The sequence below is a fragment of the Alnus glutinosa genome, chromosome 4 (assembly GCF_958979055.1).
Source record: "Alnus glutinosa chromosome 4, dhAlnGlut1.1, whole genome shotgun sequence".
Lineage (NCBI taxonomy): Eukaryota > Viridiplantae > Streptophyta > Magnoliopsida > Fagales > Betulaceae > Alnus > Alnus glutinosa.
In genome coordinates this window covers 5,657,322-5,672,858 of record NC_084889.1, presented here as the reverse complement: position 1 = coordinate 5,672,858, position 15,537 = coordinate 5,657,322, and the positions used below count along the sequence as shown (strand labels likewise).

Genomic DNA, 15,537 nt, shown 5'->3' with positions numbered 1-15,537 from the left:
AATGAAGCATGAAATGATAAGAGAGAGAGGGGCTTCCAAAGGCTAACTTTGCGTAGAAGAGGCCAAAATTGCAAGGCGAGGGCCCTCCTGACGTGACACAATTACACAACTTACATTGCTTGGTCGGCCTCTTGCCCTGACATGAGGGCCATTTGCATACTAAGGCAGAACAATGGGGCTTTGTACTGATTTTCAGCAATTTGATTATTCGAATTGTTAATAATTTTTTTTTTTAATTTATTTGCACTAACAAGTTTTGGACGGTTCATCTATCTGTTGGAGCAAATGAATTTCATATGTTTTCTTCTTCTTTTTTTTACATTTTTTTTTGGTCCAAATTGCTTTCAAACATAAAATTACTAAAAGATCTGGATCCGGATCCTTGGTATAATTATTGAGACAAAACAGGGGAGTTTGGTTTTTTCTTCTTTTTTTTTTCTTTTTTTTTTATTTTTAAATATATATATATATCCACATATATTTGTAATTTTCTATATCACAAATAATAGGATTTAAAGTGGCGTCTTTATTTCATGATAGCATGTATATAACTTTTTGGATAGAAATTTCAAAGAAACCAAACTTTTTTACTTTAGCAATTACATCATATAACTAAACTAATACATACATGGAAGCATTTTTCCTTTTATTTAAATTCCTTATTTTTTTTTTCTAAGCATTTTAATTCATATTGAAATTTGAATACAAAGGCGATCCTAATCTTATCTAATATGAAGAAATGTAAGATCCGTTTGTTTTGACGAAAAATAATTTATGAAATTTTTTTTTGTTTGTTTGGTGCGACTGAAATTAATATTCAATGAAAACATTTCCGGTTTAATCGAATAGCTTATTTAATTTTTCGTAAAATTGTTAAAAAAAAATAACTTTAAACTATTTTTCGAGTTTGAGCTTGTCATTCTCAAATCGTCGGAGTGCATCTGACTACTGCCGGACCACCGAGGAAACACTGTCAGAACTCAAATTTTTCGGTAATTTTTTTTAAAAAATATTTATATTAATATTTTAATGTAGTGAATAGAAATTGATTTTTATAGGTTAATATGATTGAATTAAAATATGAAAAATATTTGTGATTTTTTGTAAGCGCCAAATGCTGGAAAATGTCTTCAGCGAATAACATTTTCTTAAAAAATAATTTGTTTGAAAATATTTTTGAGCGAAAAAATATTTTACATCGAAACAAACATATCCGTATAATTATTTTAGCATTTTAAATTAAATAAAAAAAATTAAAAGAAAGTAAGGGCTTTTTATTAAGAAAAAGAGGTCTATGGATCTATACTGTGGTGGAAGAAATAGTTGCATACATAATAAACAGTTTGCTTTTAATATGCTTTTTTTTAGAATATATGCACCATTATATATTTATATGCTTCCCACCCTCCCCTTTATATACAGAGCATAAAAGGATCCTCTCCGATTAAACTGAATCGGAAGGAATTACAAGGACAATTATGTTCCTAAAAAAACTAACTGAATCCTCTCTGGTTCATTTGAATCGTAGAGGATCCAAATACTTTCTGTACACGGTGTAGTCAACCAATCAAAGGGTGAAATGGGGCAAATAACATTCCGGCCAGACATTGAATGTGGGAGATTAATATTTTAACCAATGTTTTTCTTTAATCTTTTAATCTTTAATTTATTTTTAGCTATATTATTTAATATTTTTAATCATATTTTTTTGTTTAAAAAAATTTATCTTTTAGTCTTACTCCCTCTTAATCAAAATCAATTTTTTCCTTCTTTCTTTCTTATTTATTCTATTCTACGTGTCATGATAATTCTTTGATGCTTCATGGCATTCCATCCTTTAATCGTAGGAGGGTGTAAAGGCTATAAGAGAATTTATAGTAGGTAAGATAAATGATTTTTCTTTTTTATTTATCGTGAAATGGGGTCTGAATATGGAAAAGAAGGGAAAATATGGGGGCATTAGATAAAAAGTAATACGACAAAATCTCGTGCCCACAATTACTTTCCCCTTTCTCTTTACTTTTTCTTTTCAGCTCTGTCTTATACCGAAAGCTGATAGCTTGTCACATATACCCATGATTGAGACTTTAGTGTAAATCATCACTATTTCAAATTTTGGTTTACGTTAATAAAAAAAATTATAAATTTAATCATGTAATTAATATTCTAATTCGTTTAAAACGTGTAAACTCACTTACTGAATAAGATTTTTAAGAGTTAAAAATTAAAATTGATGCATCTAACGGTGCACATGATGTCAATATCGAAACGTCTTTTAAAAAATTAAAATAATGTGATATATATTTAGATGCACAAACTTTAAATCACAACTAAATAATCCTTGTCCCCCACTCAAAATCTATGTTTTAATACAATGTTAAATAATTATTTATTCAAAAATTTTAAGGTGATTAAAAATAATAAATTTAATTCTTTAATTAATATTCTAACATTTTAAACTCGAGAACTCATTGTCAACCACCTAGACTTATCAAAAGAAAGATTTTCTAATTGTTTTCATGTTAATGACTCAAACCCAAGGTAAAATTACTCTAAAGCAATTCCTAATCCCATGAAATCTTGTACATGGGCAAAGAAATTAAATAGATGTCGATTTGTAGGAAAATAAAAAAGATGTAACATCCCAATGGGTGCACTTTGAGGGGCCCCAAGTTTTGGTGTGTCTGCATAATTCCTGACATGAGTTCCCCTTTTTCGATTGGTAATTGGAGTGGAGTGTGATTTTCATGCCTTTACGGAACATGGGGTTAGCAATTAGCAGTACTTGTTGTTTGTGTTATAGATTGTCGTCATCATGGAAGATTTACGACTCCATCATGATCATTTGGGTAGCTAAAGCTTCTTTCCCAAGTACATTCTAATTTCTAGATCAACTGTTAAAAAAAAAAACTTATTATTTTACCATTCAAATCAAGCACATGGAAACATGTATCATGGATTCATGGCACTTACCGAGCAGTAAAAGGTAACTTGTACTCTCTCTCTCTCTCTCTCTCTTTTAATAATGTATTTTAAAAGTATAGTTCATGAAACTAAACAGTAAAAGGTAATATTTTTCCATATTACTTTTCTGACTTATTACAACTTTATTTCTCTCTTCACAGAACTCAATTTCAAATCTTTTGCGAGGAGACAATAGAAGTAATCTTCTTTAAGCAATCCTACAAAATTCTCAGAATTTCGGTAAATTTTATGTTTACTTATCTCACTCTCTAAAGTAGTTAAAATTAGGGAAAATTTTATTTAATCCTTTTGAATTTCAAGAACTCATAATTTAGTGTATTAATCTTTTAATTTTTTTTAATTTCACTAATTCATTATGATTTTCGTTAAATCATCTCAAACTTATCAAAATACTCTATTTTTTTTCTTCATAAATATATATAAAAAATTCATACTTGAGTATTTTTGTAAAATTCCATTAAATCTTGAGCAATGCTTAAATTCTTTGCATTTTTTTTTTCAATTTTTTTCCTAACAAAAAATGAAGAGTATTTTGAAAGTTTTGACACATTTCTATTAAAATTTAATGGACGGGTGAAATTGAAAAAAATAATAATTGAAAGATAGATACATTAAATTGAGAGTTTTTAAAGTTTAAAATGGTAATTACAAAAATGATAAAAGTTCAAGGGGTTAAGTAAAGTTTTCACTTAAAATCCTATCTTTATTTATTTTTTTAAAATTATTTTGGGTAGCTGTAGTATAATTCCTTACAAATTGATATGGTATGCAACCCTTAAAATTCTCAGAACTTGGTAAATTTTATGTTTACCTCCATAAATTGGTTAAACATAATTTATTTATTGAGAAATGTTTTAGGTGTTACGGCTTTTTATAATTTCTTACAAATTGAGACAGCAGTTTGCGTGGCACAGTGGCACTACCACATTTACTACCGCATCGTTTAGTTGTGTGCATAATTTTCATAGTCTAATTATCTAAAATAAATTGAAAGAGAAATAAATGCATGAAATATAAATGAAAGCAATGTCTTCCGACACTGCAAAACAAAGAAAGGCATACTAGGCCCAGGTCTTTGTCACAAGCTGTGTGTCATGTAGAAGAGTAGTGATGCGGTGGAACCAGGCATTCAATAAGGCTTTCAGTTGATAGGCCAAGCCTACCCATAATTTGAAAGGGACCTAAAAATATATTATCAGCTGAAGCCTTGGCGGGCTTGGCCTATCAACTGGCCTTGTGGGTTATCCTTCAGTGGCCATTCCAAAAATATTTAAATAGGTTGGAAGAGTGTTAAAGCTTAAAAATACCACCCACGATTTGGCTAAATGGGCCTTCCTCCACCGGGCTTACTCTTATCTTGTTATTATTAGGCTAACAGCCTTGGGCCGTACTCTCCTCAAGCTGGGGATTCACCCCCAATTTTTATTAAATTAAATGCCTTATTATCCATTCGGTGCAATAGTAAATTAGTAATGTAGTATGTCATGATTATAATGCATTTCATCTTTCATTTCATAAATCTTAAAACATCTTAAAACGTGTCAAATTCATCGAAAATAAATAATCGGGGGGCGGAGGTAGCAACGCCCAAAGGTTTTTATTTATTTTTTTTTAAATTAAAATTTTACCCTTAATTTTTATTTTTTTTATTATTTTTTTTCAATTTGACCCCCAAATTGCGAAAGCCGGCTCCGCCCCTGTAAATAACCATATTAATTCATAAAATAATCATGCTCAAATTATTAAAACAATATCACTTTGACAAATAAGCATCTTAGGTCTCGGTAGAAAATGAAATCCAGTTAATAATAGTTGTATCTCGCAGAAGCTGAAAGCTGCAGATAAATATGCAAAAGGAAAAATATCATTTTAATTTTTAGCTCCAAATTACCACTCGTTTTGCGTTTAGCCTTACAAACTGTCAAACTACCAACACTCCGACTCTGGCCTACCAAACTACCAAAACCTTTGAAAAATGCCCCATTTGGTGAAATATCTCCATATTACCCCTGCCACGTGTCATTTTTCAATTAAAAAATGATAAAAAATTAAAAACTAAAAAAACTATTTTTTTTTTTTAAAAAAAAAAAAAAAAAAACCCGAAAATATGGGGTTTGGGGTGGCTGCCAAGCCCTAGGGGTGGCTTCCCAAAATCCATTTAGGGTGGCTCGAAAAGCCACCCCTAGGGCTCGGTGGGTGGCACGCGGCCACTCCCAGCCACTGGGGGTGGTCGCGCTCCACCCCCCGAGCCCTAGGGGTGGCTCATAGGCCACCTCATTTTCCTCTTTTTTTTTTTTGAAAAAAAAAAATTAAGTTTTTTTTTTAGTTTACTTCTTTTTTTGTAAAAAAAAAAATAATAATTAAAAAATGACATATGACAGGGGTAATACGTGAATATTTTGCCAAATGGGGCATTTTTCAAAGATTTTGGTAGTTTGGGGGCCGGAGTCGGAGTGTTGACAGTTTGTGGGGCTATACGCAAAACGAGTGGTAATTTGGGAGGTTAAACTGTAATTTTCCCTATGCAAAACTTATTTGTTGAAACTTTCAGACATTCTCTTATTCGTGTCTTCATTAGTCTTGTTACATCTGCAACAATTACTAGTCGGAAGAACTTCATTTATAACCATTAATCATTCAACACTTTTGAAATAAGGTACTCAAACTTTAAAAAGTGTTAATTTAGGGTATCCATCTTTCAATTTTTTTTATTTTTTTTTTTAATTTTAACCATCTACTATAATTTTCTGTTAAATCCTATCAAAATTCTCAAAATATCCCTTTTTTTTTTAGGAAAAAAAAAAAGAAAAAAAATTGCAAAGATTTAGGTGTTGGTAAGAATTTAACGGAATTTACAAAAATACTCATGCATGAATCTTTGAAATTTTGTTTATAATTTTTGTTTGAAACCAAATACAGGGGTATTTTGAGTATTTTTATAAGATTTAACAGAAAATTATAACGAATGGTTAAAATTGAAAACAATTGAAAGATGAATCTCCTAAATTGAGACTTTTTAAAATTTGAGTACCTTATTTCAAAAGTAATGAAAGATCAAGAGTTATAAGTAAAGTTTTTCTATAATAGTTGTTAATGAAAGCCCAAAATACTTGTTGGAACTAAATATATATAATGCACCTATCACCAAAGCCCAAAATATAGGCTTTTATTATTATTGAATCAATCCTTTTTATTTAGAAAAACAACTCAAAAAATTATTTAAAATAAGCAAAAAAGAAAAAAGAATAAAATGCAACATAATAATAAAGAAGAATCATACATAGTTCCTGAAGAACTAGTTTCACATATTGCAATCTATTTATATTGTTTTGTTATTTTCTTTGATTTTACAACACATTATTAGCACGAAGCTCTAGCTCGTTGTTGTGTTCTTTTGATCTTCAACATCAAAAGCTATCCGTGGGATATTCTTAAATCATTGTAAGTCTCTTTAAGATTTAATAATCTTATTATCTATTTTGTTAATTAACATTCTAACATATGTTTAGAAATTTGTATTGTTTTAAGAATCATATTAAAACATATGAATTTTATGATCCATGTGAGATTAATATGAACTAAAATGTTATCATTTTATAATGCTATGAATCTTGGAAATACTATTAAGAGTGAAAATCAAGCATCCCAGCAGGATCGTGCTAAAGCAATGAATGAAAATCAAGCATCACAGCAGGATCGCGCTAAAACAATAATTTTTATTCGCCATCATCTACATGATGAATTAAATAAAAATGAGTACCTTATAGTAAAAGATCCTTTGACCTTGTGGAATAATTTAAGGGAGAGATACAAGTACCAGAAGACAGTTATCCTCCCAAAAAGCTCATTATTGTTGGATGTATCTGAAGTTGCACTCTTTAAAATCAGCTCACAATTAAAACTGTGCACTTATGATGATATATACCATATTTCATGCCTCGAATGTGCTCTTGCAGCAGCAATATCGATAGCGTAATTTTACAAGATATTCTGAACTAATATCTTGTCTTCTAGTAGCTGAGCAAAACAACGAGCTATTAATGAAAAATCACCAATCTCATCCAACGAGTTCTACACCATTTATTGAAGTAAATAGAACCTCATTTTGTGGTAATAAAGGAAACCATTATCGTGGACGTGAACGTGGTAGAATATATATATATATATATTATAGAGGTCAATGAGAACGTACTCATAATTCTTACAAAAGAAATGTTTATTTCCACTAGAAGTGGAACCACACTGAGGCGAAAGAATATAAAAACAAAGGTTTACAGAATAAACCTACAAAGAACTATGAAGATCGATAAATGTTATAGGTGTAATATGAAAAGACATTTGTCGCGTACTTGCTGTACGCCTAAACATCTGAGACCTATATCAAGTATCCATAAAAGAAAAAGAAAAGTGGATTATTATGAATTTTGTTAATCACAGTAATCCTGTAGTAATATATATATACGTTTTCATTATGTTGTCAATTTTAATTGTATTTTGTTATTTTATTTCGATGAATGCCCAAAACACCATCAATAGGCCCAAAAGCCCATGTATTAAAAGTGATTATTAACTGCTAGTTATTGGTTATTAAAATCTAATAACCGCTAATTGTAATTACTTATACAGGTTTAAAAATTATCATTAAATTTTAAATGAATTACAAATTTATTGTCACATTAAGAAATATGCATTTGGGAGTGCACCTAGCATCTGTTTTTAATATTTTATTAACAACCGTTTACATCATCACTTCAGTTTGTAAAAAATATGTACCGAATTGTAGCAGAACTCGAACAAAAGTCAAAAAACGTGGTATCAAGGTTCTTGAGCTTGTCTCAAGGGACAACTCAATCGGCTGGGTAGCTCAATCGGTTGGGGACCACGCCATAAAGCGAATGTCATTAGTTTAAATCTCCTATTCCTCTTCTTATATGGACATGTTAAAAAAAAAGAAAAAAAAAAAAGAGGTTCTTGAGCTTAAAACGGCACCGTCTTCACCAAGCGAGCACGCACCGTTTAGATGCGTCCCTCGAGCTTTCTCCGCCTCCATTTTCCTTCACTTGATTGGAGCGCAGGGACGAAAACCAGAGGACGAGATAAGAGGGAGAGAGCGCAAACACGTTGAACATAGCCATCAGCCATGGACACCCGAATCTCGGCCTCTCTAGGCCTCCCCTCCCCATCCTACAATCCCCACCCACAGTCTCTCACAGATTTCAATTCCCTCTTCACCCACCTCGCTTCCACTCTCATATCTTCCCCAAATCCCAACCCCAAATCCAATTCCCACCTCTCCTTCGCCTCCACTTCCTTAAAACTCCCAAAGGCCAATGCCCAGAAGGCCCTTCTCAAGAGCCTCTCGGACCTCGAGCGCGCACTCATCGGCGCGGCCGGTGGCGGCATTGCTGGCGCCTTCACCTACGTCTGTCTCTACCCGCTCGACACCATCAAAACCAAGCTCCAGACCAAGGGCGCGTTCCAAATCTATGCCAACACCTTCGACGCCATCGCCAAGACCTTCCAGGAGAAAGGGATACTCGGGTTCTACAGCGGCGTGTCCGCGGTGATTGTCGGCTCTACCGCCTCCTCCGCCGTGTACTTCGGCACCTGCGAGCTGGGGAAGTCGATCTTGTCCAAGCTCGACCAGTACCCTTCTGTGCTTGTTCCCCCGACCGCCGGGGCGATGGGGAACATCGTGTCGTCGGCGATAATGGTGCCCAAGGAGTTGATCACGCAGCGAATGCAGGCTGGGGCCAAGGGGCGCTCTTGGGAGGTCTTGTTGAGGATTTTGGAGAAAGACGGTGTGCTGGGCTTGTACGCAGGTTACTCTGCCACATTGCTGAGGAATTTGCCGGCTGGGGTGTTGAGCTACTCGTCGTTCGAGTACTTGAAAGCCGCGGTGCTGAGAAGGACGGGGAAGACCCACCTGGAGCCGGTTCAGAGCGTGTGTTGTGGGGCACTGGCCGGGGCGATATCAGCGTCCATCACGACGCCGCTTGACGTGGTAAAGACGAGGTTGATGACTCAGCTTCAAGGAAGTGAGGCTGTGAATAAGGTTGCGGCGGCGATGTATAGCGGGGTCGCGGCCACGGTGAAGCAGATACTGAAGGATGAAGGGTGGGTTGGGCTGTCCAGAGGAATGGGGCCCAGAGTTGTTCACAGTGCGTGTTTCTCGGCGTTGGGGTACTTCGCGTTCGAGACAGCTAGGCTTGCCGTGCTGCAGCAATATCTCAAGAGGAAGGAGCTTCCAAAGGTGTCTGTTGCTACTTGATTTTGGTGGGATTTGATTCGGTTCTCTCTACACTCTTCTCTCGAGTCTTTATGTTTTCGGTGATATCTTCGTTTGATTTGAATTCCTTTGTTGGAAATTTTTTTGATATGTAGTTTGATTTTTGCTCGTCATTTATATGCATATAATAAACGTAAGGTTACTTGAATAGCTTTCTGGTTCTTTCTTATGGTTCCCATTTTTATTATCTTTTAATGGTCTTATAGCTAATAGACACCCCAAAGATCAATGCTACAAAATATGAAGGGATTTGTACGTGGAAGAAACATGGGAGATTACTTAACTGATTTATACACATTGAACATTTAGGACTATAGAAATAATAGTGGTATCCCTACCAATATCTCGCTATTAAATAAAGTTATGGTTCTTTAGTGTTTGAGGCTTATCAGTTTGGCTAATAAAGTACAGACTACAGGGTAACCCCAAATGTTAGCTCATCTCTGTTTGGTCCATCTTTGTTGGTTGGTTCTTTTATGCTCCTCTTATAGCTTTCTGAAGTAAAAGCTACAGTTTATTGTGTCCTTTAATAACTGATTGAATCTGCAATGGTAAGTAGGATTCCAGGATTACGCAGGAATGTAGTTAAGAATGGAATGACCATTCCTGTGTAATATTTATTCCATTATCTGGTTATGGGATTACCTATTCCCTAAAAAAGGAATAATTATTCCTCAAAAAAAGGTAAGGAATTGCTATTCCCCCATGAATGAAATAGTATTTCCCCTAAAAATCATTTTTCTGGTCACACCACCCCCGGTTGTTCTGTCCCATGGGGAATGATTTTTCATTTTAGTTTTGGGTTCCCTGGAAAAAAAAATGGTTTTTTGGGAAAATCATTTTTAGAGCTAGGGTATTTTAACAAATTTGATTCAATTCAAGTGAGGAAATTTGGTCATTCATATGTTGTCATCAACCGACTGAATCTGAATATGAATGGCGTTTCCCTTCCAGCTTCTTGTATTCTTAGTAATACCCGTTCAAATTCCTAGACAATCATCATCCTAGTGGACCAAACGTACTTGAGGGTGTTAAGTATATTGATCAAGAACTGAATCAACAAACCAAAGCCAAATCTACCAGTCAAGATAAAACTCTGTCTTCTGCAAATGGTAAGGATAAGATAGCCACTGAAGTTTCAATCCAAGAGAAGCAATGATAAGCACAAACTCTCTGATGGAATCATATTGTTTGTAAACGTTATCATACCGTTGTAATTTTCATATTATAAATTTAATTCAAACTCTCGAAGGAGAGTCAAGAGATAAAGAATATTTTCTTAAACATACTTCTTTAGTGTTTGTTCACAGGGCTTGGGGGTTTCTTGGAATATGAATTCTGCCTATTGTGGAGAGATGATAGTTTTTTCTGGAAGCTATTTTCTACTTGCTTGATCGGAGATCCTTAGGTTATATGTGGTTTGGCATTCACTATTGGCAGGTGATTTTGTGTAGCTTGGAGATTTGGCTTGCATTCATTCCTTTTCTCCCTGTAATATTGTTTGGGGATGGATGACAAACTTTAGGTAAAGGTGTCTTCTGCTGCAATGTTTTTAGGAGTGAGATAGATATGGAACTAGAGGTGCTTTTTGTATCCTTTTTGTTAATAGGAAATATGTGATGATTGGAAGTGAGAAGTTGTACTCACTAAATGCTCTAGTTTGCACCCGAGGAGAATTACAGAAGAAAGCTTGAATAATGTGAATTTACATGTAAATAGTACAATAGTCATTGATTTGTTTCTAGCCCCTGAAAATATGGAGGTTTTTAGGAATTCCCTGGTTCATATAGAATAGATGGACGGTTTACATGTATGTAATGAAACTCATGGTCTTGTCTGAGATTATGTTGTGTATTTCTGAAAATTCAGAAATAAGGTAAGTGGTTTTTTATATTAAAAATTGAAATCTTGGGAGACATTGCACAAAAAAAAAAAAAAAAAAAAATGGTAGTTAAAAGGGGTAAAAAAATTGTCTGCATAAGTAAAACATATAATCACTGGTTATTTTATAGAGAGCCCATTCTGTCTGGTCGTGGCAGAAAACAAGGGTTTATGCCCACCAATAAGAGATTGACACATCAGCTTGGAACAAGAAAAGCAAGTGTTGGCAAAACACTGGATCTAATCCCCCTTTTTCACTCTTTTAGTATGAAAAAAAAAAACAGGAAAAAAGCCTCCCAGCCCCCGCCGGTTCCACCGCTTCGCCACCGGTAAGTTTAACCCCCTCTCTCTCTCTCTCTCTCTCTCTCTCTCTCTCTCTCTGGTTTCAGCCGATTTCTATATCGACGGCCACCTCTAGATCATCTCCGATTTCTAGATCGACAAGCACGTCAGTGGTTGTCGGCAACTTCTGGCCATTAAAGATGGTTTTAGTGGTTATCGGCGGCTGTTGTGGTGTTTTTTGGCGAGTTCTGGCAGATTTGTGGTGTTTAAATGTTTTTCCAATGAAATCTGTATGGTGATGGTGAAATCTGATTTTTTCGGAGCTCTAGCGTATTCGGTAGATGAGGATTTTCAATTGTTGGGTGTGAAGTCTTAAGGTAGTTTTGTGATTGTTGGCTGGCTTTTTAGGTGTGTTAGCCGAAAGGATTAGGAGAATGGAAGAGATAATTGGGTCGCTAGAGGTTGGGTATTTGTTGGCTTGGGTGTTCGGTTGGTCTGGGTTGTCCTCCATCTGATTGATGGTTGATTGTGGAGATTGTCGGGGTTTTTAAGTTAAGTGAAAAAAAGGATTTTTTTTAGTGAGTTCCGGCAGATTTCACATTTATCCGGCGAAATCTGAAAATTTTCTTTGGTTTTAGTTGTTTCCGGCAGCTGTTGTAGACTTTTTCGGCAGAATTGCTTGAGAAAGAAGAACCGCTGAAGCTCGAGGATACTGCCAAAGAGAGAGAGAGAGGTTGAACTTACCAATGAAGGAGAGGTGGAACTGGCGGCGGTTTCTGGCGTGGGGCAGTGGGGGCGGCGGCTAGGATTTTTTTTATTTTATTTTATTTTTTATTTTTTCAGATTATAAGACTGAAAGAAGGGTTTTTTTTTTTTTTTTTGAAAGGAAACAATAGCTTCCATTAAATATCAGCATTTACTACATACACCAACTCACTAGGACAAGAGTTAATCCACACTTGATTACACTGCTTTGACAGAGCTAATTTTGCTAGACTATGAGCTGCTTTGTTTCCTTCTCGTCTCACGTGGGAGACCTTCCAAGACGCCAACGACCCCAACATCTGCCTTGTCTCGGTCAAAAAATGCCCATGGACGGAATCCACTTCCTCCGGATTAGTGAGAGTCAGAATGATCTCTCGGGCGTCACCTTCTAGTTCAACCGATTGAAACCCCATAAAACGACCGAAAGAGACAGTGCTTCGAGCGCCGATGGCTTCCGCAGCCACTGGGTCCCTGAAATGGGGAAGGACTTCACACTTGGCTGCTCTCACTCTACCTTGGTGATCCCTGGCAATGATTCCAATCCCCATCAGTTTCCTTCCCCCATCCAAAGCAGCGTCCCAGTTGATCTTGATGCAGTTTTCCGCTGGTTTGCTCCAACCATCCCTGGGAGGCTGCTCCCCTTGCCCTAAGGTTTCAACGCGCAAATTAGCAGTCCGAAACTCCTCCACCAGATCGAAGGCCTCTCTGATCAGTATATTCGGAGGCAGGATCGCACCTCCGAAGACCACCCTGTTTCGCCGGGACCAGATCTTGTGAGCGACCGCGGCGAAGTACTCGAGGTTCCTATCATCCAGCTTATCACAGAGATCGGCGAAGACCCTAAGGAACTCCTCCGCCCCTGTCGAGCACTTCTGGATGGGTCCCCTGCAGGAGCCCCAAACCGCCTGAGCCGAGCCGCACCTCCACAGAGCATGGCTGACGGATTCTGCCTCGGAGCCGCACATAGGGCATAACTGGTCAGTGACCACTTTCCTCTTATACAAGTTATTTTTCGTTGGTAGAATTTCATTGCATGCTCTCCATAGGAATAGGAGGATATGACGGGGTAATTTTAGGCTCCATAGACGCCGCCATAGATGGGAAGCAGAATACACCGAGGATGAACTCTCCTTATCCCTGTCTCTTCTCTCCATTTTGAGGTGATAGGCACTGCGTACCGAAAAACCACCTTTTTTGGTCCCCCTCCAGATGATCTTGTCCTCATGGAATCTAGGGTTTATAGGAATACTGCAAATCCTATCCACGGTTTCCTCTGAGAAAATACTTTTAATGAGGGGAACATCCCACCAATTAGCTTCCCTGTTTATGATGTCGGCCACTGTTGCTTCTCTAGGAAGCACCCTTACTGGGTCAAGAACTTTGTGCGGTGGATCAGGGATCCATCTGTCGTCCCACAGATTGATTCTGCGACCATTTCCCACCCTCCACAATAAACCTTCCTGTAAAAGACCCTTTGCCTGCCAGATGCTTCTCCAGGCAAAAGAGGCCTTCTTCCCCAGGTTAGAACCTAGGAAATCCGAATTGGGGAAGTATTTTCCACGCATTACTCGAGCTGCCAGGGATTCCGGCTTTTTCAAAAGCCTCCAACATTGTTTGGCCAGCAATGCCGTATTAAAACAGTCAATGTCTCTATAGCCTAAACCCCCCAGGTCCTTGCTTCTGCCCATTCTCCTCTAGGCCATCCAGGCAATCTTACTGGAATTGTCCTTGAAACTCCACCAGAACTTCCCCATCATAGCATTGATATCTTTGGTCAGAGCTTTAGGGATTCGGAAGACACTCATAGTGTACGTTGGTATCGCTTGGATGACTGCCTTGAGCAACACCTCCTTCCCTGCGTGCGTGAGAAACTTCTCCTTCCATCCATTTAGCTTTGCCCAGATTCTCCCTTTGATGTAGTTGAAAGAGGAGACCCTAGACCTTCCTACAAGTGCTGGAAGTCCAAGATATCTCTCGAAACTTTGAACCTGCCCAACCCCTACTCTGGAGAGGATCTCATCTCTGACTACTGGTGGGGTATTTCTACTGAAGAAGATGGACGTCTTGTCCTTGTTTATTTTCTGACCGGAAGCCCCCTCATAGCAGTCCAGGATAGACTCAAGCTGGTTCAGCTCTCTTGTATTCGCTTTGCAGAATAATAAACTATTGTCTGCAAAGAACAAATGGTGTATCCGGATGCCTCCCCTGGAGATCGGGACCCCTGTTATCCCTCTGGCCCTTTCTGCATTCCGAAGTGAAGAACTCAGGGCTTCAGCGCAAAGGATGAAAAAATAGGGAGAGAGAGGGTCTCCTTGCCTCAGTCCTCGCGAGGGGAAAATTCTCCCTATAGGTCTTTCGTTGATGAGAATGGAGTAGGTGACAGACCAGACACACGCCATTAGGAGGTTGATCCATCTCATCTCAAAACCGAGCTTAAGAAGCACTGCCTCAAGGAAGTCCCATTCCACCCTATCGTATGCTTTGCTCATGTCTAATTTAAGGGCCATGTACCCCTCCTTCCCCGAGAGCCTAGAAGCCATGGTGTGGAGAGTCTCAAAAGCCACCAGAACATTATCCGAAATTAACCTTCCTGAAACAAAAGCACTTTGCTCCGGAGAGACTATGTGTGGGAGAATAGGCTTTAATCTATTTGTTAGGACTTTAGAAATCAATTTGTAAATTACGTTACACAGACTTATATGCCTATATTCAGAGGGTTTAGAGGGGGAGTTCACCTTAGGGATGAGAACTATGTTGGTAGCATTGATCCCCATGTCCATCTGTCCGTCATTTAGGAAAGCTAAGACTGCTTTGCACACCTCCCTTCCCACCGTGGGCTAGTTTCTTTGATAGAAGGCAGCAGGGAAACCATCCGGGCCCGGAGCCTTGAGGGGATGCATCTGAAACAAGGCTATCTTGATCTCCTCCTCAGAGAAACCGTGAAGAAGCCTTCTGTTCATGTCCTCCGTGACCCTAGTGTCAATCCCATTAATGCACTCCTCCACCCCATTAGTCCCCTGAGAGGTAAACAGCTCCTCATAAAACTTACTGAAGACCTTACCAATATCTTTTATCTTCCTCCACGTTCTGCCCTGCTCATCTGTGACACTCCTAATACGGTTGATTTTCCTTCTATGCTGAACCCACGAATGGTAGAAAGCTGTGTTTCGGTCCCCATACCGTAGCCAGTGCTGTTTCGCTCTTTGCTTCCACTTCATGTCCTCAAACTCCATTAAGTCATCTATCTCCCTTTGCAGAGCTTTTATCTGAGGGACCACAGCCGGGCATTCGTTGCTCTGGAGAGCAGCCAACTGGGCAGTTTTCTCCTTAATAAT

General features: G+C 37.6%; 1 protein-coding gene across 1 annotated transcript; it reads left to right on the top strand.

Annotated features, from left to right (window-relative positions):
* The first annotated feature begins 8,005 nt into the window (after positions 1-8,005).
* On the top strand, positions 8,006-9,441 carry LOC133866650 (protein MITOFERRINLIKE 1, chloroplastic). The gene has a single exon (XM_062303247.1). It carries the CDS (start codon positions 8,126-8,128, stop codon positions 9,254-9,256), a length of 1,131 nt encoding a protein of 376 aa, XP_062159231.1. The 5' UTR covers positions 8,006-8,125; the 3' UTR covers positions 9,257-9,441.
* Positions 9,442-15,537: the final 6,096 nt, after the last annotated feature.